General features: G+C 41.9%; 1 protein-coding gene across 3 annotated transcripts in view; it reads left to right on the forward strand.

Moving 5' to 3' along the window:
• ATP11B (ATPase phospholipid transporting 11B (putative)) overlaps window positions 1-23,354 on the forward strand; it is a 124,814-nt gene that overhangs the window by 51,572 nt on the left and 49,888 nt on the right. For all 3 annotated transcript variants that reach the window (XM_018567062.1, XM_018567063.1, XM_018567061.1), the window contains exons 12-22: window positions 3,740-3,937; window positions 5,477-5,635; window positions 6,932-7,107; window positions 8,623-8,691; window positions 9,586-9,659; window positions 10,116-10,219; window positions 12,723-12,904; window positions 15,506-15,709; window positions 19,574-19,727; window positions 19,823-19,925; window positions 20,096-20,241. In XM_018567062.1, the coding sequence (XP_018422564.1) occupies window positions 3,740-3,937; window positions 5,477-5,635; window positions 6,932-7,107; window positions 8,623-8,691; window positions 9,586-9,659; window positions 10,116-10,219; window positions 12,723-12,904; window positions 15,506-15,709; window positions 19,574-19,727; window positions 19,823-19,925; window positions 20,096-20,241 (1,569 nt within the window). The remainder of the gene's footprint in view (window positions 1-3,739; window positions 3,938-5,476; window positions 5,636-6,931; window positions 7,108-8,622; window positions 8,692-9,585; window positions 9,660-10,115; window positions 10,220-12,722; window positions 12,905-15,505; window positions 15,710-19,573; window positions 19,728-19,822; window positions 19,926-20,095; window positions 20,242-23,354) is intronic.

The raw sequence follows: 23,354 nt of genomic DNA on the forward strand, positions 1-23,354 counted from the left end.
CGCACTCCCAGGGTGGTGTAGTTGATGGCGACCCGTGTGCTGCTCCTATATAGGTTGGACCGGGGTGTCCAACTGTAAAGGTGCCCATACACCTTACGATTATCGGACAAAACTTTTCGTCCGATGATCGAACCATCCTGCCCCGATTATCGCTAGGTTCAACCAGCGGTAGTTAAAAAAAAAAACACCTGGACGACTTGCGGTAATTGGCCGCAATTATTTTAGTTTGCGCATGCACAGTGTTAATCATACGACTTTTGACGGCCGGAAACGCCACCAACCATGCGAACATCGTACGATTGACCAAAGATTTCAAACATGCTTGACCGTCAAAAGTCGTACGATTGTACAGTACTATCGGTCGGGCACTCTATTCACACGTTACGATTGTCGTACGAAAAGTTGATCGCATATGATTATCGTAAGGTGTATGGGCACATTTAGACTGAACAGGTAAAAGGGAGGGCAGCAGCTTGACTGTCTGGTGCGGGGTGTGTGGATGGGGAAAGATGAGTGAATGAGGATGCGTATATGTGTGGTGGTGAAGAGGGGATTTTGAGCGCTTGCATGTGATGAGCGGTGTGGTGACGGGACACTTCTGTTGATGTGGTCGTGGGATCACGTTTTGGGGCTGGAAAGACGTCCCAAGGTGTGGTCCTGGTCCTTGTGCGGAATCCCGATCAATGTAGAAGGAAAAAACAATGGCAAAGTTTCAGGGTTTCCTCAATTGTATGTATAAAGGAGTGAATTCTTTACTCACCAAGAGGTTTGGTGTGTGACATTGTCAGCGGCGACGGAGATCCTGTGGTGGTTTGCGGGTGCAGAAGTGTTGCATGGAGGGGAATAGGACCCTCCTGGGCTCTGTCTTTTGTGTCAGTCAGCTCCCACACCCTGTTTTGTCTCTCACGGTCACCGTGTGTTTGAGTGGCCCCCTTTTTTGTTTTTTCTGCTTCTTTTTTTCTAGTCTCTTATTACTATACTTTCACTCAGTTTTTCCAGTTCTGCTCTCTTTGCCCTTCTCCTCCATCACTTTTCTTGGGTTTGTTTCCTTATTTTCTTCTGGATCTCACTTTGTCTTAAGCATTATAATTTTTTTTTTTTTAAAGTGAGCTTGAGAGACCTTATCTCCTTGTTATCTGGATACCTTGCTGGCTCTAATCTTTGGATTGATGGTGATTTTGGGTCCTCTTTTCTGTTGATACTATGTGTTAATGTGTTTATGGAAAATGTTTTGTATCCTGATCTTTGTATTGACTTCTCTTGCTCTTTAAAAAGAAATAATCTAGAAAGCATAATGTAGCCTATCCTGTTATGCATGCATGTCATGCACAGTGCACACGATGAGTTACTTAAGGGATTGTTCACACCAAGTGCGGAGCAGAGCACTTTGAGAGCACTTTAAAAATGCATCCAATGTATTCCAATGGCATTTTGGGCTCTAGTTTACACTACAGAGTTCAGTTCCAGTGCATGTGGAAAAAACGTCAGCAGGCACTATATTTTCTGCTCTGGAACGCACCAAAACGCATGCAAACGCACTGGACTACACCTGAAAGCCCATTTTAGGCTAAAGAGAAAAAAAAAGTGCCAGAACGCACTGCATATGCAGAAACTCATCCACATCTGGTCCAGATTTGGTGTGATCAAGCCCTAAAAAGTGGACTGCAGACAGTTTTTCAGAACCAGGATTTGCAGTCACCCCATTAGGCTGGATTCACACCTAGGCAACAGTATTTTTTCTCATTTCTACGCTCCTTTTTACTGCATGTGTTCGCACAGTTTTTGCATGTTTTTGCAAGCCTTTTATGCGCATAAATCAAGTTGCTAGTTTTTGCGAGGAGATTGATGTAATTCATTGATGCAAATGCGCTTAAAATGCAAAAACACAGCAAAACACATTTTTTGTGTTTCTTTTAAAATATATGGGACCAAGAAGCACTTAATCTGCCAAAAAGCTCACTTTTTCCAGCGACGGGTGTTTTGCTACAAGCGACAGATTTTTTTTACTGTTCTTAGGGCAGAAAAGGCGCTACAAAACGCTAGGTGTAAACCATGACTTAGGTTGGCTTTATGCTTAGCTCCTGGCAAACCGCTAAATGTATAGATGAATTACCGTATAAGGCGCACAGAACCCTACCCTCCCTAGACGCGTCTTATGGTCAGGTGCGCGTTATGGAGCGCAAAATATGGTACTCATATTAGAGCTTTATGTGCCAGTTATAGACTGTAGATAGGATGCAGCTGTGACTGGTCCCTGTTGCTCCACCACTGTCCTAAAATTATCAGTCTGTATTGTTTTAGAAAAATGTCACATGACACTAAAAAAGGTACCGTAATTGGTACCAGCGAGTATTTGAGAAAAAGTATTTGAGTATTTTTAACCTCATTACAAGCGATTTTTAACCTCACTACACGCTTATATCTCCATCTATACATAAAGTGATTCATAAAAGCTGTGAGTGGCAAGTGTAGATATGGGAAGAAGCCCCCCATCGGACTGGCCCTTTTAAAAAGAACTCTTAGCAAAGCAGACCGGGTGAAGATTTCTTTGCGGAAACCTTTTTATAGACATTGGCTAAAAATGGGTCTCTGCTAGGTTATACTATAAAAACATTGATGTCTTCCACTTTAATGCCCTAACCTTTGAGGAAAATGGTCATTCCACATTTAGTTGATCTAGGCTTGTAGTATGTGTGTGTGTGTGTATATATATGTATATATGTATATGTATATATATATACACCGTATTTTTCGCTCCATAAGACGCACTTTTTTCCCCCCAAAAGGAGGGGGAAAATGTGCCTGCGTCTTATGGAGCGAATCCCGACGTCCGAGACATGCAGTTTCGGGCGCCGGGCGAGTAGTAGGAGCCACTGCTCGTTTAATACGAGTGATCTAATGAGATCACTCGTATTAAAGCCGAGCAGCGGCGGCGGCGATCAAGTTCAGCAGCAGGAGCCACTGCTCGTTCAATACGAGTGATCTAATGAGATCACTCGTATTAAAACCGAGCAGCGGCGACGATCGAGATCACCATAGAGCAGACGAAGAACGGACTTTCTTCGTCTGCTCTGTGTGATCACTGAGACCGTGGCGCTGTAATCACAGCGCCACCTGTCTCAGCGGTCACTAACTGCAGCTTCTGTCACAGATTTTTTCCCCCCAAAAGGAGGGGGAAAATGTGCCTGCGTCTTATGGAGCGAATCCCGACGTCCGAGACATGCAGTTTCGGGCGCCGGGCGAGTAGTAGGAGCCACTGCTCGTTTAATACGAGTGATCTAATGAGATCACTCGTATTAAAGCCGAGCAGCGGCGGCGGCGATCAAGTTCAGCAGCAGGAGCCACTGCTCGTTCAATACGAGTGATCTAATGAGATCACTCGTATTAAAACCGAGCAGCGGCGACGATCGAGATCACCATAGAGCAGACGAAGAACGGACTTTCTTCGTCTGCTCTGTGTGATCACTGAGACCGTGGCGCTGTAATCACAGCGCCACCTGTCTCAGCGGTCACTAACTGCAGCTTCTGTCACAGCTTCTGTCATAGAAGCTGTGTCAGAAGCTACAGTCTGTCGAGTGCTCCATAAGGCGCGCCGGACCTCCCTGCGTCCTATGGTCCGGTGCGTCTTATGGACCGCAAAATACGGTATATAATTATAGTTCATTTTTCTTCTTGAATTACAAGAATGTGGTGTTTATTTTGCCCTATCTCACTGATATAATTTCCTTTTATTCCCCAGATTTTGAAATTCATTTCTGATTTCCTGGCATTCCTGGTTCTTTATAATTTTATCATCCCTATTTCACTGTATGTGACGGTGGAGATGCAGAAATTCCTTGGCTCCTTTTTCATTGGTTGGGACCTTGATCTTTACCATGAAGAAAGTAATCAGAGAGCGCAGGTGAACACTTCTGATCTGAATGAAGAGCTGGGACAGGTAATGTAACAATTTTTATATGAAAAACTATATACATTATAGAGGCTATATCCATTGTTAAATAAGCTTCATGTTTGTATACTCTTAAATGAGACGGAAATTATGAAGGCACATCTAGGGTATTACGATTGTAGTAAAAGGTTACAATACTTATCCTTTTTACATATGTAGGCTTTCCTCACTGACTTCCTGAAATTCAGAGCTAGCAATAAATAAGAAATCATCACTAGATAGCTTAGGATGCTGTATGCCTCAAGAACGCCTGAAAAGGTACATGTACTACTTTGGGCCGTTTTTGTTGCGCGTTTCCATTGGGATACAGCCAAGTAGCCCTCGGAAACACGCGGTTGTCGCGCAATTTTTTTACCGCGAATCGCGGTAAAAAAACGTGCGACAGACGCGCATATGCAATACGCCTAGGTGTGAACCAGGCCTTAAAATCTATAGTGTATGGCAATATTGTCAGTCATTTTTTAAAGTGACTAACACCTTTACTTTCAATCACCTATTCAGTATTTCAGTTTCCAATTCACATTACTCATCACTTAGTGTCATGGTCGCATGTTCTATCAGAGGATTCACCAAAGCATTTCTATAAGTTTACAGATGTCATTCTGTGATCATTTTCCTAATGGTATAGAGACACACAGATGCACACATCAGTTCAGTGACCATGGTGGGTTGCTGCATAGTCGTATATCATAATGTGTCACATCCACTTCAGTCAATGCATCTAGTTGCTAGTAGAAAAATGAATTGGAAAAGAATGTGTTGAACAGATTTTAACAGATTTATACAGACCTAATATTTAACAGAGAAATGTAATAAGGAGGAAATCTCTGGATTGAAGCTGAATATTGTAGCAAAAGCTAGTTTTATTCTTATAATGGTGTATGCAAAATCATTTCAGTCAGTGCTTGCTGCATCACTGCTTTGCTACAATCTGCCTGTTTTTAGTAGTGTGTCTGGCTCCAATGCTGCACATTTTTCTGGTAGCTCATGATGGAATTCATCTTTTCATTGATTTTCTGCTATCTGTTATTGGGCTAGTCCATGAATCAACTGGCCTTTCTGTGAAGCAGCTCATAATATATTTTTTTTCCTTCCCTATCCCAAGCCTGTCACTGTCTAGTCCCAGAGGGCTGTCAGAATGAATTAAATGTAATTATATTGTTCTCGGTGGCTGAAGACAGCGTTTGGACTGTGCCACTATTTATTGATGATGTTACTCAGACAAGGATTCAGGTTGTAATAATATATGCATTTGTTCAATTTGAGTTTCCTTTTCTTTTTTTGTCATCTATTTTCACACTTTAATCTGAGCCATCTGTCCTGGAGCAAAGGTTTTCTGTCCTAACATGAAGTATTGTCACAGGCTGTGCTGTAGAATGGTGCCATGTCCTGTAGAGTGGTGGAATGGCCAACTTAACCAGTACCTAGGCAAACCAGGAAGAAGAACTAATACATTTTCACCTGCTAATTGTTTATTACAAAATGTCACTTTTTTTGTGTTGTAATATTTTGTTTTGATTTGTTTAGGTTGAATATGTGTTTACAGACAAAACAGGAACTTTGACAGAAAATGAGATGCAGTTTAGGGAGTGCTCAGTAAATGGAATTAAATATCAAGAGATCAACGGAAAACTTGTGCCAGAAGGTGTAACCTTGGATTTTCCTGATGGAGCCTCTACAAGCTTGGTAAGATATTTTTCTTTATCATGCATGACCGAATATCCATTAGTCTAAAGCTCACATCACGTCATGTACAGTCAGTGTATATGGTGAGCTTTGGATTTACCTAAACAATGCAATATAATGTCTTAAATAAGCCAACCTATTTGCAGCCAATCAGTTAGATTGTAACATGTGATGTGAGCTGTACAGTCTCCTTTAGGAGGGTGTATGTATAAGGGTCTGATATGGATTTTGGAGGGACCACATGTTTTTGCTTACTTATAAAGGGTGCCTGGCTGCAAAAAGGTTGAGCTCTAGATCATACTTTACTGGGAAGATACTCATGTTAGCCTACAGTTTGTTAGCATAGTATTTAGGAAGGAAGTTAAAAGAATATCTGAGAAATATATTCCTACCCTGTCTGTTGGAGTCATACTGGGATACATTCATCCTAATCATAAATAACTTTCTTTATACCTAGTGAGGTTTTTCTCATTTTATATCTTAAAGGACAATTACTCCCCATTCCAGTTATGTTCACTGTGCCATGTTGTACAGGCTTTGCACTGAAAAAGTTCTCCGGTTGATGGCCTTACTGAAATGCTGTGACCCCATTCATTCCTATGAGTGAGCATTACCTATTGCAGCTTCCAGCTGTCCAGTGGAGTACATGTCACCCATAAAGCTAAGCCTGTTTTTATTTGAATCTAATGTTCTCCTGTCTTCAGGAACTTTTTATTAAAAAATTAATAATTTGATGTATTTTGAATGCAACTAGTATAAATACCTGAGTTTGACTTGATTTTAGCCTCTGTAGGGGAACAATTTGACTGGGACACTGAGGGCAGCCCATGCTCACTCACTAGGGACTGTCTCCTGGTCAGAGAGGGTTGTTTGAGGTGTAGGTCCTCATGTTACAGTATTAAGGGCAATATTGAATTAGAGAATTTCCCTTTAGGTGAAATCCCCTTTTACAGTAACAGCATTTGAGTAGGTAGACTTGGAAATAAGAGCTTCTTAGTTTTGTTTTTTCTAATGACGATGCAGTAATGTGTGTGCTACATTGTGCTTTAATGCAGTGCACATTTCAGTACATATGTTGGTGCGGTGCCATTCATTTTAGATGGCATCTCAATGTACCTTGCTGACGGATGTGCCTTTCAGCACATTACACGGCAGTGCACTGATCTGGTTTGTGGTAAAATGCGCTGGCTGCAGAGCACCACATTTCACCAATGTATATTGCCACGCATTACCGCAATGTTGTAGTGGGACTGGGCCCTAAAAGTATTTATTTTTTATCTCTCTATATTTTATTAGAGTGTTGAAGAAGAACTATTCTTCAAGGCAGTCTCCCTTTGCCACACGGTACAAATAAGTCATAACCAGTCAGATAGCTGTGTTGACGGTCTGCGCTTCTCCAATGGTATATCCACCCAAATGGAATACTATGCATCTTCACCAGATGAAAAGGCACTTGTAGAAGCATCGAAAAGGTGAGAGAATTTGACCTGTACAGTGATATTTCTGCACTGTTTGCTTTTTATGTTTTTTTTTGTCTAAGCAACAATATCATTATCAGAACATTTCCTGCTGCAGGAAAACGCAAGTTCCTGACGCAGAACTCCCTAATCGCACCTGAAATATAGGTGTGAATGGGGCCTTATGTGTAAATTATTATTTTTTTTTTTTTTTGTTCAATAGGTTTTTATTGGCATATAAAGGTAGAAAACACAAAACTTGCACATCCGTTACAGGTGGTAGTGCACGTATTACAGACATCAAGTAGTAACAGCACATGGTGTTTGATACAGTAGCACAGTACATTATCTATGTCCATTTCAGCATGTACATAGCATGTGAGGTCGTTTGCTGATGACCGCCACCTGATGGATGAACTTGTCAGTCTAGCCGAGCAGACTGGCTGTAACCAAGGTTTTGGAAAGGTTTTAGCAGGAAAGTATGGAAAGGTAGACAAAAGATAATGGGATGAGGGCTGTTATACAGTCCTAGCGAAGGGGAGGACAGTTGTAAGGAGGCGAGTAGAGGGGGAGGAGATAAGATGGGGAGGTAGGGGGTGGGGTGTAGGGAAGTGGAGGACAGTGGCGCCCGGGAGTATCGCTTGACGTGTAGTATGCACTATCGGGGGGTGGGTTTCAGGGTCATGTGTCTAGCAAAGTTCGATCAAAGTTCTGTGGGAAGAAATTTGCCACCCATGGCTCCCATACCCTATTGAATTTGGGTAAGCTGTCGAGTAGTTTTGCAGTTAGCTTCTCGTTGATCATAGTCCAGTGGATCCTGTTTTTAACTGCTGCGATACTCAGGGTATTCGAGAGCCAGGTGTGTGCTATGACCTGTTTTGCCGCCGTAAGGACATGGGTGAGGAGTCGAAATTCGTTTTTGGATATGTCAGGTGATCTAACGTTCAGTAATGCTTCCCCCGGGGTCAGGTGTATGCATTGTTTGGTGAGGATACCAAGTATCGTGTTCACCTGTGACCAGAGCCTTTGGGCTATCGGACAGTTCCACCATATATGGAGATAGTCCCCTCTCACTGAGCAACCTCGGAAGCAGTTTGGTGAGCTGCCAGGTGTAACGTGGGCCAGACGACTGGGCACCATGTGTAAATTAGTTTTTGTAATTCTGGTTGTGGGGGGTTGTTCATATTTCAGCTTGTGTGTGTGTTTCTATGTGTGCATATCTCTGTGTGTGAAGTATAACATTTGGAAAGTGGCCCCCCGAGTGAATAGAGTTTGAGATCCCTGCTCTAGGGAAAGTTATAAAAAAGCACAGTGAGATATTTCTTCTGGTTAATTAGCTGCATAGAATGTCTTAAATATTCACAATTTTATTTCTCTGCCCGGATAATCCTTCATGCAGACATGTTAAAATACACGTGTAATGCAATACCAGTCTATTAAAGCGTATTAACCAACATTGTATATGTGTTCAGGCATTGTTCCATAATTGCGTGTGAATGTCATTTTTCTGCATTTTTATTTTTTTTGTAGGGTGGGTGTTGCTTTTTCTGGAATCAGTGGTGACATAATGGAAATCAAAATTCTTGGAAAACTTGAAAGGTAACTGTAATCATTAAAGCAAGTTACTTTTTGACAAAAAGAAATGAACAGCTTCTGGCTAAGCCAAGAACCTGGCATACAGTTCTCAATATCTATAGGATGAGGTGAAGCTGATCACTACAATCTAGGAGCTGCAGGTTCTTTTAAGTAGCCAAGGAATAAGAATACAACCTCGATGATTAAGCCCAGGTGGTGGAACGCGTGAGGGGCGTTGGAATGAGAGAGATACTATGGTGGTGTATCCCTTGTATTTTGAACTTTGCATGGAATTTACAACAGTAACGTTGGATTTTTATTGACCTCGGTTTTGTGCGGCTCATTGGAGAGATGTTGCCAAGGAACATGTGCCTCTATTAACAGAACATCTACAAATAAAGGAGGTCAGCTGCAAATATTTTTACTGGATAGAAAGTGAAGGAATATCTCCAACTGAGCCTTTGACGACAGTTAAACCTGACCGTTCCAATCCTCCTTCACTCTATCCAAAGCTAAATGAAAGAAAACCAAAACAAAAGGTTTAGCTTATAGATACATGTAGATTGAAGTATGTCACCTGCATGGAATTATCATAAAGCAGAAGATCCTTTAGTTGCCTGTAGATCCTTATTGCGCAAAACAAACTCAATGGAGGCTGTGCACACTGTTGCAGCGCGCAGGCGAAATCGTCTGTCTCGCAAAAAGTTGCAGCAGCTATTTTCGGGCAGTTGTAGCACGGTTTTGGTCCCATAGGCACCTCTTTGCAGAAGGAACTACACGGTAACTGCGCAACAATGCAATCGCCTAGGTGTGAACCAGGCCTAAGAAGTATAGTAAAAAAGACTGTACTGTAAATCATAACATGATGTATATTCATGATGTCAGACAGCTGTGTAACTGGTCTTTATTTTTATCAAGGTACCAGCTTCTTCATGTTCTGGAGTTTGATGCAGATCGTCGAAGAATGAGTGTCATTGTACAGAGTCCTTCTGGTAAGGTTGCAGACTTGCATGTTAAAGTAGAACTCAAGTTTTTGCTACAGTAATGGAGGGTTATAAACCCGGGTGTCACCTGTTTCTGCCATATGTGAGATTTCCCTTCACTTCCTGTCTGATAGCCTCAAAAGGAAATGAGAGGACATTCTTCCAAAGCGAGGGAAATCCCTGGAAGTAAGCAGGGTCACCATACCCCATTGGAAGATTTCCCGTCTATTCCTGTTCTGATGACAACTCAAAATTTGGCATTTTCTTTCACCAATATCGGTCACTAGGACAACTAGAGGGGGTGAATCTTCCTAACAGGGACGCAGACAGCAATAAAAACCACAGGAACAGGTGTTCTAATCCCTCTCTATTCTATTGAAAAACTAAAATAAAAGTTTTGGCTTCAGTTACACTTTCACACTATTGATGTGTTCACATTTGTGTAATCTATCAATACTTTTCTAGGGGACAAGATTCTCTTTACCAAAGGGGCAGAGTCTGCTATTCTTCCTAATGTCAGAAGAGGAGAGATGGAGAGAACAAGGCTGCATGTAGATGAGTTTGCTAGGGTAAGTTCTGTTTTTGGTTTAGCGAAATTTAAAATGCATACTATATGAATGAACTTTACAAAGCTGTCTGTAGCTACATTAACCACTTGCTGACCGGGGTGTTTACACCCTCTTCCTGCCCAGGCCATTTTTCAGCGTGGTGGTACTTTGACTGACATTTATTCTGCCAAACAACGCTGTACTGAAATGAATTTTATACCACTTTTTGGAGACAGATAGAGACATTTGTGGTAAAATATAAAAGACGGGGTCACATCGGGTAAATAGACACTAAACATGTCAAGCTTTAAAATTGTGCATGCCCGCAAAATTGCATAAAACAACCATACCCAAAATTGGCCTTAGGTGACTCTCTTTAAAAGATTATTTCGCTCATCAGTTTTGTTTTGTTTTGTGTTTTCAGTGACTGAGGGCCCTAGAATTCTTGCACATGCTCCGATGTTCTCGGTGATATGTAACATGTGCGGCGCAATCGTCATCTTTGCACATAGGCGCACCTGACGCATGTTTGTGGGGGACTTTCAAAAATCTTTTTATTTTTTTTTATATGTGACTTAATGTTTTTTGTTTTTTTTAAACTAATTTTTTTTTAAACTTTTTTCCCCCCTCAATTAACTTTATGGTTATCACATAGGGGACTAAGAAGCCCCCTATGCAATATCAAATACAGTAACGGGTCCCCTTGATGGAGACATCAGGGGTCTCCTAAGACCCCTAATGTCACCTAGGGACCCCCAAAGAAGCTGAGGAAGCAGAGATCTGCATCACCAGCTTCTCTCCGGCTTCTGTAGCTGAAGAATGACAGCTGAATGCGCAAGTGATGTAATACACATCACTCCTGCATTCAGAGATAAAGACTGGAGGGGAGATCAGAGGGAGATTGTGTGATGATCTCCTCCCTCTGATCTCCGGTGACAGAGCCCCTGTGCCGGTCCCAGGCCTGCACCGGGCACAGCTGAGCTCGGGATTGACGGCGGCAGGGGGTGGGTTGGCCCCGTACACCCACATGCATAATACAAACGATGGGGTGGCTCTACAGCCGCCAGAAAACTTGTATGTAAACAGCCATTGCTGACTGTTTACAATTCAAGCAGATTTCATACTTGTGCGCGGATGTTTTAAAACGCCCACGCGCATCCAAGGAGCCACAGTCCGGCTGTTTAATTACAATGGCCTAATGTGAGGTGGTTAATAACATAAAGCTAAGTTCAATAATTGTCCTCTGTGGTAGAAGAATCACTGTTTGTAAGATGCTTTCTAATATTAGACATAGTTACATATTGGAAAGGTTTTTTTTTTATAGTTAAACTCTCAACATAGGCATAAGGCAAGCATACGTGGGTTGTCTGGTTCTAGGTTACAAAAAGCTCCCTGGAGGGTAAACAGAAAATGATCAGAAAACAACACCGCTACTTGTAAGCATCACAAGATGCCAGCACTTCAGCACTTTTGCTGCCTTGAAAGAGTTTTTAAAGCTGAACTTCAGACAAACAGATAAATACGCAAATGAAATACATATTAGGTAGCTGTTTTAACTGCCAAAGTATTTGTATTTCTATCCTTCCAGGCCTGAGATTTACACTGTAAAACCACACAGCACAGCCTTGTCTGACAGGGCATGAGACTTGATTTCTTTTTTGCAGTTCATTAACCTCCCTGGCGGTATGATTATTCAGGATTTTAGGTACCAAAAGCGGTACATTGTTTTTCAAGCGAATATGTTGTTTTACATTGTAGGCCTGTAACGCTAAAACACCGGTTTAAACTTACCCTTTTTTCTTTGCGCGCTCACGCCCGAGAAAACGAAACTGTTCGGGCGGCCGCAAAGCATCTTGGGGCGGACGCATGCGCAGTTCGGATTCTCGGCCGGGAGACGAGCAGAGACGCAAGGTAAGTGTATGGACGCGTGCACCTGCATGCAGACACCGCGGGATCGGAGAGACAGAGCAGTCAGCGCTGGATCGGAGAGCCGCCACACTGCTGGAGGGACAGATGAAAACATCAGGAAAGAAGAGGAAGAAGATGATCGGAATAAGAGACATAATTTAAGGTAAGTGCTAACATTAACATGGGGGTGAGGGACAACATTTTTTTGACTTTAATGTCACTTTAACCTCTACAGGCCTTGCCCCCCCTCCCTTTTCAGCCTATGACTGGACAGTGAAGAAAAAAAAGCAGAGACTGGTGAGCTCAACATTTTCCCTCTACCGTCTCCTTCTTTCACCATGTTCCTTGCACTGCAGCACACCTGGTTAGCTCCTTGCTTCCCCCTCTCCGAGCTCTGTTGTAAGGGACTGTAGGTGTTTAATACTAGGCCAAATGTTGATTACAGAGCTGCCTTAATTCTATCTTTTGTGTCTGTCTGAAGTTCAGCTTTAAAGCCAGGTCAGATTCACTTTAGTATTCCCTGAATCAGTTACAATGGGTGTAATGATGCTGCTTGTTATTGTATAACCAAGTACCCATTTGGCTACTTTTAATGTTTTTCTTTTTGCTGAACCAGAAAGGACTGCGGACGCTATGCTTGGCCTACAGGAGATTCACAGCAGACGAATACCAGGAGATTGATCAGCAGCTTCAACAAGCCCGTAGAGCAATACATCAGAGGGAGCAGCATGTGGCTGATGTATTTAATCTCATTGAAAAAGACCTGGAGATACTGGGAGCAACTGGTGTTGAAGACAAGTGAGATCACAACCTTCTTGATTACAACTATAATAGTCTAGGCCAGGGCTCAAAATTTCCACTCGCATTTGGCGAGTGGAAATGCAGTGCAGGCGAGTGGAAATTCCTGTCAGGCTTGCGGTCTCAGACCACGTACCTGACTCGTGGGAGCAGCTACTCCTGCTGGTCTGTCTCCCTTCCTTTCGGCCGGAGATCTTCACTGAGCTCCGGGTCGAAAACAAAGTGATTAGTAAGGTCTGCAGACCTTACTAATAAGGGGGGGGGTTATTATTTTATGTGTGGGGGGCAGGGAGCTTTATTGTAATATTGTTAAAGTTGTAATATTCTTGTAACTTCTGCATAAAACATGTAACAGTCTCATCGATAGGATTATTTAAGAGGGTGTGTTTAGGGGTATGGGTTAGGTGGGCAACTGGTGGCGAGTAACTCTTAAGGCCTGGATAGCAGCTCAGGACTTGAAATTTTGACCCCTGGTCTAGGCAATTGCAGAAGTAATAAAATCAAAATGATATTTAACAAGATGTGATGCATTGTCTTGTGTTTGAGAGCTCCGTGGATTGCAACACATAAAATGCAGCAAAACAAACTCTGCAAGGGAAAGAAATAAAATAACCATATAGTCTCCGGCCACCTAAATTAGGACCCCACCTGGAGCGCCGCCCACCGGAGTTAAAAAAAAAAACCCATAGCGCAAACTTCGGTGCTATGTATCGGGGCATTTTGACAAGTACATGTCAAAATGCTACAAAACAAAAAAAATCCCCAGCGCCCCTGCCAGCTAGCCTGCAACCAAACAAATTGCCCTGTCAACAGTATGCGTTAAAAACAGAGGTTTTAGTTGCACAAACTTTTGGGCAAAAATATGTAGAAGCCACACTGCTGCGCCAAGGCACCTCTGCAAAGTGTGGTCCTAACTCTATCTATATGAGTCTCCAAGTATGAGCATATTAATGCAGTTGATAGATTGCATGCAGGTGTACCAGGAGGTAGCCTACTCCTCCTTATAAGGTGCAGGGACGCAACCAAAAATGCACGCTGGGACCCCAGTGCGTCCCCACATCCAGATTAGTCAAACTAGAAAAACATGGTAACCGCATGAATCTATAACCAACCACTTGTCAAAATGCCTTGTAACGGGCCCGATTCCGATGCTAGCATCGATATCGGGACATCCCTAATACGAACCTCTCCGAACTACCCCATTTACATACATACCGTTTGTACCTCCCCATAACTTCTTTATGCAATGCGGAAGTCCCGGTACGCATGTAAATAGTGGGATTTACGTGCATACCCACACAGCCACTTCTTTAGCTAGCCTGTCATGAATTTGCACTGGCCGGCTGTCCGCAGCTCTGTGGTGCACTTGTCATTCCTTTTTCTCTCCCGTTCATTGAAGGACACAGGGAACAGATCGGAGATCCTGTACTGTAGGAACATTAAAACAGCCTGACATTGTTTACATCCAGGAGAATTATTTTACATGTCTGAAGTTTTTTGAAGCATTATTACCGACAGACAGCATTATTTACATCAGGGTTATCAATTTTAAATGTCTATATGTTCCCTTTAACCCTTTCGCTGCCAGACCCTGCATTCCACTTTTGACCTCAGCTGGCCAGACCATTTTTGCAATTTTTCACCTTTTTTTTTAAATTTATTTTTTTACATTTTCAACTGCAGCTTTTAGACTTTGTAAAAGACCCCCCGAATCATACATTTTCTGAAAGCACAGGACCGGTAGAATAAAGAGATGGTGCTACTGATTTTTTTTAGGTCCCTCGACAGTTGCACAAATGTTTATCAAATTAATATTTTCAATAAAAATACACTAAAATCATTATCAGCGCACACAAAAATCCCTCCCATAATTTACTAGATTCCTACTAAATTTATGAGTTCATAATAACAAATGTTTATCAATTTGAAATTGCTCCTTTTGCAAAATGGTAAAAAAGGACAATATGCAAAACTGTAAATAAGGAATTTATGCTAAACATCTATGTTGTGGTAACGCCTGATCTGCAGTGCTGTTTGTGCGCTGTTTGTGGGTGTTGTAATAAAATGATGCAGGCATAAATTTTATTGCAACATGGCATATTACAAGGCACGCAGTTGAATTAATGTTTTAAAAAGTGAAAAAAACTAAAAATCAAGCACTATGATGTGTTTTAACAATGCGCTGCACCATATGTGCATAATGTAGCACCTGTGTGAGGAGGGGAGCAAGCGTTTTATTTCTTTACCTGAGGCTTCCTGTTCATTCGCTAACCGAGGAGTATATATTTACTATTTACCCAGTTATCAATGGAGAGGAGGTGATCTGTGCAGGGCACCTCCTCTCCATTCATAAACTGAGGAGATAGTAACTGTTTACCCATGTCACCAGTCATGATAGCAGACTAGCAGAAGGGTGAAGCTATTGATGTAAGCCGTACTGACCTGGCCAGCTGAAATGTTTTTTTCTATGTCGTGTGCAGATTCTTCTTTTCTTATATTGTCATATATATTGTGTTTAGTTTTTTTGTGATCATGGTTCATATTTAACAGCCTTCTTACAATTAATTCGTTTTTTTTATTAGCTGCCTGTTGTTTTTTCAGGCTCCAGGACAAAGTCCAGGAAACGATTGAAGCTCTTCGACTGGCAGGCATAAAAGTGTGGGTGCTAACAGGAGACAAACATGAAACGGCTGTTAGTGTAAGCTTATCATGTGGACATTTCCATAGAACAATGAATATTCTTGAGCTTGTACAGCAAAAGTCAGACCAGGACTGTGCAGAGCAGCTACGACAGCTTGGCAGGCGGTAAGTTAACAAATGTGATATGAGATTGAGGCTTATGTAGTTATAGGTTTATCCGATTTGTATTCGAAGGGTTTTCAGATTGGTATCTTTGTTCCTTGTCTTCTCCCGGGAAAATATTGGCCTTTTTTAATACCAGAGTGAATTTAGCCTACATTCTGGCTCAAAGGGGGGGAATTCTTGCTTTTTTTTATTTGGGAATCAACAGTTTTGGGTGTATTTGTAACCTTTCAGAGCAAAAGTCTGCAAAAGTCTAACCGGGTTATTCACAAAAGGGTGAAGAGTCTGGAGAAGGCAGGAGAAGTGAACAATCTAGGACAACATAGCTGAACTGGAAGGTGAGCTGAATTGGAGAATTTTTCCTAACCAGCTATTTTGTCCTAGAATTGTTCACGTCTCCTGTCTTCAACTTCTTCACCCTTTTGTGAATAACCCTGTAAGTTTTAGGATCACAGCACATTATGGCCAATCGATGGAGCCAAGGAACAGAGGAATTTCCTTTGCTCCTCAGCTCCATCTAGTAGCCATAATGTGCAAACTCAGACTTTTGCATAGCTGTTTGCACTGCAACTGTTTTATAAATACACCCCTATGTGTTTATAGTCAAATTAGAAAATAAGAATGGAATAATTAAGTATCTTTTAAAAAAAAAAAGTAACATCTTTTGTTCTACAGAGTCTAATGCCGTGGTTCTCAACTGGTGGGTCGTGACCCCATCGTCAGTGGGTCGCTGCAAGCCTTCCACTGCACTAGTTGAGAGGCTCCTTAGCCTCCCTCATAGCGCTGTACTGTCAGTTCTGGTGCCAAGCAGACATTCAAAATATGCTGCCTGGCACCAAGTGTCAGTTTGGGGTGGGCTGGGGTTATGGCTGCGAGAGGGCTCTATCTAGAAGTGCATTGCTTACAGCTCCCTTGGGTGACCGGAGTGACATCACATTCTGGCTCCCGGCACTTCTACAGGCAGCGCGAGGGAGCTTTATAAGCAATGCACATATGGATGGAGCTCCGTCACAACACAGCAGCCCACACTGAACCCCTAACATTTTCTTGGGAGTGTGCATGCGTGTGAGAGATTATGTCTGTGGTTGTGTGTGTATCAGTGTTTTAACGTATAAGAATCTTGTCGCACTCTTTACCGATCACAATTCCAAATGATGTGGGGGGTGCTTGCAGTGATTGCGGTCTGCACTGCCTGTAGTAGCAATTGTCGATGGATGTCACCAGCACACTGTTTTTGTGATAAAGAAATGAAGTGTCCATTTATTACGAAACCATGTCACTAGGACAACCTAATAAATGAACACTTTATTTTCTTTATCACAAAAACGGTGTGCTAGTGACCTCTTTCTACAATCTGTCAGTGTTTAACCACTTCAAGACCAGGTGTTTAGACCCCCTTCCTGGCCAGGCCATTTTTCAGTATTCAGCGCTGCAGTACTTTGACATTTATTCCGTCATGCAACGCTGTACTGAGCTTTCTTTTGGTGGTATTTAATCACCACTGGGGTTTTATTTTTTACTATAATTAGGAATTTTTTTTTAACTATGTTAGGAAACATTTATTATTACCCAGTTTTTTGGTAAAATATAAAAGTCGGGGTCACGTCGGTTAAATAGACATCAAACATGTCAAGCTTTAAAATTGCGGGCACCCGCGACATCGCAGAAAACTACCATACCCAAAATTGGCCATAGGCGACACTTTAAAAGCTTTTACCGCTCATTACCGCTCATCAGTTTAGTGCCATCAGTAATTGATGGCCCTAGACTTATTGCTCTCACTCCGACGTTCGCAGCGATATGTAACGTGCGGCGTGATGGGCGCAATCGCCTTTTTTGCACATGTGCGGCTTATTGGGCGCAATCGTCTTTTTTGCACATATGCGCCCCCGACGCATGTTTGCATGCGTGTATGTATGGGTATTTTTTAAATTCTTTTAGCAAACTACCACACAATCCCAACTACTGTTCGTTCTGGTGCAGGAGGTGCATCACCATTCATTTGAATTGCATCCCAAACACCCCTGCCGCCCACAGTTTGATTGCTTGCAACGGAACATACGGTTCAGCAATGCCATGCGTTCCAGTGGGGTCCAACTTAGGTCGCGATTTAATGACCAAGTACAAATGTGGGTTTTACCTGAGGTTTTACAGGTTGAGAACCATTGGTTTAATGCAACTCTAAGGCTGCATTCACACTAGCTTCCTTCATTTAGGCTATTACAACAGAGGGGAAACTATCTGAGAAGTTTAACTTTTTGCTTTCCACATCAAGTTCTCCTGAATTTGAATGTATTTGTCGTTGTGTGCATTTACATGTGTTTAGACACGTTCAGAGTTTCAAATCTGCCCTGGATGCACAGAATTCTATTTTCTTTAAGTGCGTCTTAACTGAACGCATGAATAGTGTGATTTATACCAGTAACATTTGGAAATGTCCTATTAATGCATATATTCGCAGGATTGTCAATGCTGGTGTCAATGAGACCTTAACGTATATCTGAAATTGTTTTTTAAAACTGTAAAAAGTTGTTTTAGTCATCTGTGCTCTTGCTGAGGAGATTCACCTACTCTATGGGGAAAATGTATCAAAACTGGAGTAGACAGAATCTGGAACAGTAGCCAATGACAACCAATCAGCTTATCTTTTCATTTGTTCATTTAGACTTTGAAAATGAAAGAAATAAGCTGATTGGTTACTATGGGCAACTGCTCCAGATTGTGTACTCCAGTTTTGATTAATTCTCTTTATTTGTCTTGGTGACCTTTGCTACAGAACCACAAAATGATGGTAAATCCAAAATGTTGCAGTTGTCAGCAGGACAGGAACGGAAGGTATATCTTCCAGTGGTGATAAATGTGCCGTTGACACGACGATTTTCATCTGCTTCCTGTTGTCTCTCCTGGTTAGAAAGAAAAGGGACATTTCCCCAATTTCAGAAAGGGGTTTTAATAATACCCTGCTCTGTCCAAGACTTAAGGGAACTATGGCCCAACCTTTTTTTTGCCATAGTTTTCTTCAGGGTCACAGGAGGACATTTACTAATGTCCTCTTAAGACCCAAAACTCAGCTATTGCCTGCTATATGCTGAAAGTGCAGAGTGGCGCTGTGGCCGGGAATGATCCTGACTATATTGTCGGGATCCACTCCGCTACCTGATTGATAGCTGTCTCTGTCTCCGTCTCCCTAGATCCAGTTGTGCCCGCACCTCCGCTCTCTGTCCTTCCAGCCAACGCAGTCGCCGCTCTCTGCAGGGAGATGATTGGGAACTGAGTGATCAGCGGTATGTGATCGCTCAGTTCTTGAACAATAGAGCCAACGTGTGACAGCTGCAATGTCAGACGTCGGCTCTAATTATGGGATGAGTGTATTTCACTCTCCCCATAATTCTCCTTTAAAAAAAGGTTTGGCTTTAGATATTTGATTGGAAATTGTATTGTATAAGAAGTCTTTTCAGTGAGTGCTTATTGAATTACTGTGATTCAAAGTAACTTTGATTTAACTTTAATATTTTACATTCTCCGTGTTTCATATGATCATGTTTTTTTTTTTTTTATACAGGGTTTAGTAAATGTTTCTGTCTAATGGCACTCTGTTTATCAGGGAGCATGTGGTCAGCATATCTAGAAAACGGCTGCTGAGATATAAATCAGACACAGGCATACAAAAGGATTTAGGTATATGATGCCAAGCAAGAGTAGTAAAACATTTTAAAAATCCACCATGCTCCCAATCCCTGGCTGGTTCACATTTTTATTATTACTATTAGTTTAACAAACCTACAAACCTTTATTTTTTTAGTTGTCAAATATATTCTTATCTTTGCCATAGTTTGTGGTCTTACTTCGAGCTTTTGCTTAACTTAGGTTAAAAGATGACCATGTGATCCAACACGGGCTGGTTGTGGATGGTGCCAGCCTCTCTCTTGCACTCAGGGAACATGAAAAGCTATTCATGGAAGTCTGCAAAAGCTGCTCTGCCGTTTTATGCTGTCGAATGGCACCATTACAGAAAGCAAAGGTATGAAGACAGGAAATTGAGAAAATCTAGAGTTCTTATGACTTCTAAAGAGATTCTTTTAATCAAAGCAATCTCATGCTTATTATTAATTGCAGGTGGTCAGGTTAATAAAAATCTCTCCAGAAAAACCCATCACCCTGGCCATTGGAGATGGAGCTAACGATGTCAGCATGATCCAAGAAGCCCATGTAGGCATAGGTAAGCTTATGGGCTTTGTGGTGCGGCAAGAGCAGTTTAGCCTTTAGGTTTCTTATCTACATTTTCATTTATGAATGTAGTTTAGTGATAATTGTTAATGCATGCCCCACTGTTCTCAATATACCGTGACCAATATTTGGGTGTAATCTGTGTACCTTCTGGCTTTTCAGGAATCATGGGAAAAGAGGGCAGACAAGCTGTAAGGAACAGCGACTATGCAATTGCGAGGTTTAAATTCCTCTCAAAACTGCTTTTGGTGCATGGTCACTACTACTATATTAGAGTAGCTACTCTTGTACAATACTTTTTTTATAAGGTAAGTTGATGAAAGATTTATCTTTCTTTTTTTGTCTAGACAGCTGTTGTAACATAGTAAAGCCAAACAACTTATTTAGTGTTGCTAATCAGCTTATTCTTTTTAGTTTATAATAACATGTTTACTCTCTCTGATACTCATACTGAGTATGTTCCTGTATCCTATTAATTAAAAGCCAAAATGATCAATAAACGTTTTACTGCATGGTTTTGAACAAAAGCTGAATCCGGTTAAATCACCTGCTAAGGGGGCATACAGTGCGACATCTACTCCTCTTTCCTGGCAATTAGATGCACGCCTGATTTATATACAGGACATTCTTTGTTTTTCCCGCGATCACTATTATCAGTGATTCACCATTGATTCTTTGGTAAACCCCTCCACACTTGATCCCAATGACACATTAGAAAAATTGCAAGTGGGAATTTTCTTGTCCATTATTCTCAGTTCCTACTGATCAGGGGAAGGGGTTAACGCTGTCTGGCTGAGAGCTGACTTAATTAGCTGGATGGAATGTCGCTGGAGCTCCGTGCTCTCTTACTTTCCATTCAGTACTGAGGAACAGCCTCCACACAGCTGCTCCTGCTTGCTCAGAGCCACGTGGAACTTAAAACTTCAATTCATTCCTGTTGCCCACCGACATTGACTTTGCGACTGATCCTACCCTCACCTGCTATCAGTTGTCTAGGTTTTATGAGTTCATGAAGCCTTGCTTCTTACACTGAGCCTGTACGGTGCCTTGCCACCACATAATCACAACATGTCTGATTATAGACATCGAGCAAACAGTCGCGCTGTACCAGGTTTCCTCAGCTCACATTCTAATAACAGCCTCTTGGGCTTCAAGACTGTGATTCTGAGTCGCTCCATTCCAGCTCTTACTGATGCAGAATGTACCACTCTAAAACTAGATGATCAGTCTGTTGCGTCTTTCAGTTCTGTTCTGATGCTCTGGTCTCGGGTTTAATTTTCCAGTCCAAGATCTTTTTGACCGTCCACTTTTGCATGATATACCCAAGTCTGATGATAACCTCTTTTGACATAGTTCCATTTGCCCAGTTTCACTCAGGACTTCCTCAACGCTTATCTCCAGAGCAGCATCCTGGAAATTTGCAAAATTCAGCTATCTGTGCGCTGTTGGATCATCCTACTGGAGGGTTATCTGATCTGGGTTCAGTCGGGACAATTCCACAGCAGTAATGTATATCAGTCATCAGGGAGGATCCAGAAGTCTCACTGCAGCAAGAAAAGTAGATTGGATCCTGTTCTGGGCAAAATGTCACGTTCTAGCTTGGTCAGCAATCTACATTCTAGGCATAGACATTTGGCAGGCAAATTTACTCAGCTGGCAGCACCTAGACCTGGGGGTAGTGGTCCCTACACCCAAGGTGTACCAGGATCTCTGTCACATGTGGGGACACCAAATGTGGACCTCTAGCCTCCGGGTTCAACAACAAACTGGAGTTTTATGTCTCCAGGTGCAAGGATGTGAAAGCAGCGGATGCTTTTGATGGCTTTGTGGGATCAGTACACCATGATCTATGCCTTTCCTACCCTGCAACATCTTCCTCGTCAGCGTCACAGGATTGAGATGAAGGGTATTCCTGTTGGTCCAGACTAGCCCAGGTGCATTTGGTACACCATCTTGGTAAGGCTCCTGGAAGAGGTTCTGTGGGCTCTGCCAGATTTTCAGGATCTTCTGTCCCAAGCACCAATTTGCCATCCTCCTTTATATTTGCTGATTTAATTTTTGTCATCCCAGTTGGGTTCTGTAAGGATAAGCTGGCTTCTCGTTCCATGATCTTTAGGTGGCTCAGGCAGACCAGAATCAAAGCTTGTGGTCTCAAGGATTAGTTTCCAATCCTTTCTTGTCATGACACACTCTGTGAGTGCTTCTTATGGCTTTTAGCTATCAGGCAACTGTATATCAGATTTGCAAGGTTGCCTGGTCTTTTTACACATTCTCTAAGTTCTACCTGCTGGAGGTTTTGGGCAGCTTTGGGCGTAAGGTGCTTTAGGTAGCTCTTTCAGCTGCTGGCAGTCCCCAGTTTTTCTGTTATTTGTTTCTTGAGCCTTTTAGCGATTTGTTTGCTGTGTTGTCCACCCCTCAGTTGGACTGGTTTTGGGCATGTTAAAGGTTAAAAGCTTCCTGTTTCCCTCAATGGGGAGGCAGAAAAATATGATCTTTGTACTCCCTGTAAAAAATGTTTTGGGGGTTCCATTGAGGGACACAGAGGGTTTTAACTTTTGGTTTACACTGTCGACAGAAGGATTTAACACTGGCAAACAAATAAAACTGTAGCCCAGACCAGGATAACCCTTCTACTGCCTGCATGTCTAAGTCTTGTAGCAAGGTAGTACCAAGAGAATAATCCTAAACCCAAAGGGTTAAGACCTGTGTCCCTCGATAGACTCCAAGAAAAGGGTTTTACGGTGAGTACAAAAATCCCATTTACTTTCTCCACCCTCAGCAGTTCCATGTTACTACCAAGCATTTTTAGGGGGTTATTGCTTGCAGATTGGTGGTGAATGTGGTTCAATCCATTAACTTAAATTTGATCTATGATAATACCCAATAGAATTGTCAGTAAACTGCATGATATCATTTTTACTTTTTATTTCCTGTTGCATTTTTTTTAGAAAGTTTAACTTAGATCTACTGTAAATACTGTGTTCCAGATTAAGAACTTGTTCACATCATCTCCAGGCCAGATATGGATGTGTTTCTGCATATGCTTTTATGTGTGTTTTTGATGTATTCCTGTGTGGTTTTTTTTATTGGTTTTGCTTGGGTTTAAGCACATTACAGTTCATTCTGGTGTGTTTACATGCATTTTTGTGCATTCAATTGCGAATAAAAAGCATGCTGCTGTACTTTTTTTTTAATTTTTTTTATATAAAGCTCTGGAACTGAACACAATGGTGTAAACTTGCTTAATTTAAAACCATTGGAATTACTGTGTATGTGTTTTTGGTGCAGGTAAAAAATGCACTGGTCTGGAGATGGTGTGAACCAGCCCTGAAGAAGTAAACAATAGGTATGATACCTTTTTAGACGCCTATTGTTTCTTCTCTGGTCTCCGTTGTGCAGTTTGCTAGATAGTTAACATGGG

Source organism: Nanorana parkeri, unplaced genomic scaffold (assembly GCF_000935625.1).
Source record: "Nanorana parkeri isolate BGI_ZX_2015 unplaced genomic scaffold, ASM93562v1 scaffold1003, whole genome shotgun sequence".
Taxonomy (NCBI): domain Eukaryota; kingdom Metazoa; phylum Chordata; class Amphibia; order Anura; family Dicroglossidae; genus Nanorana; species Nanorana parkeri.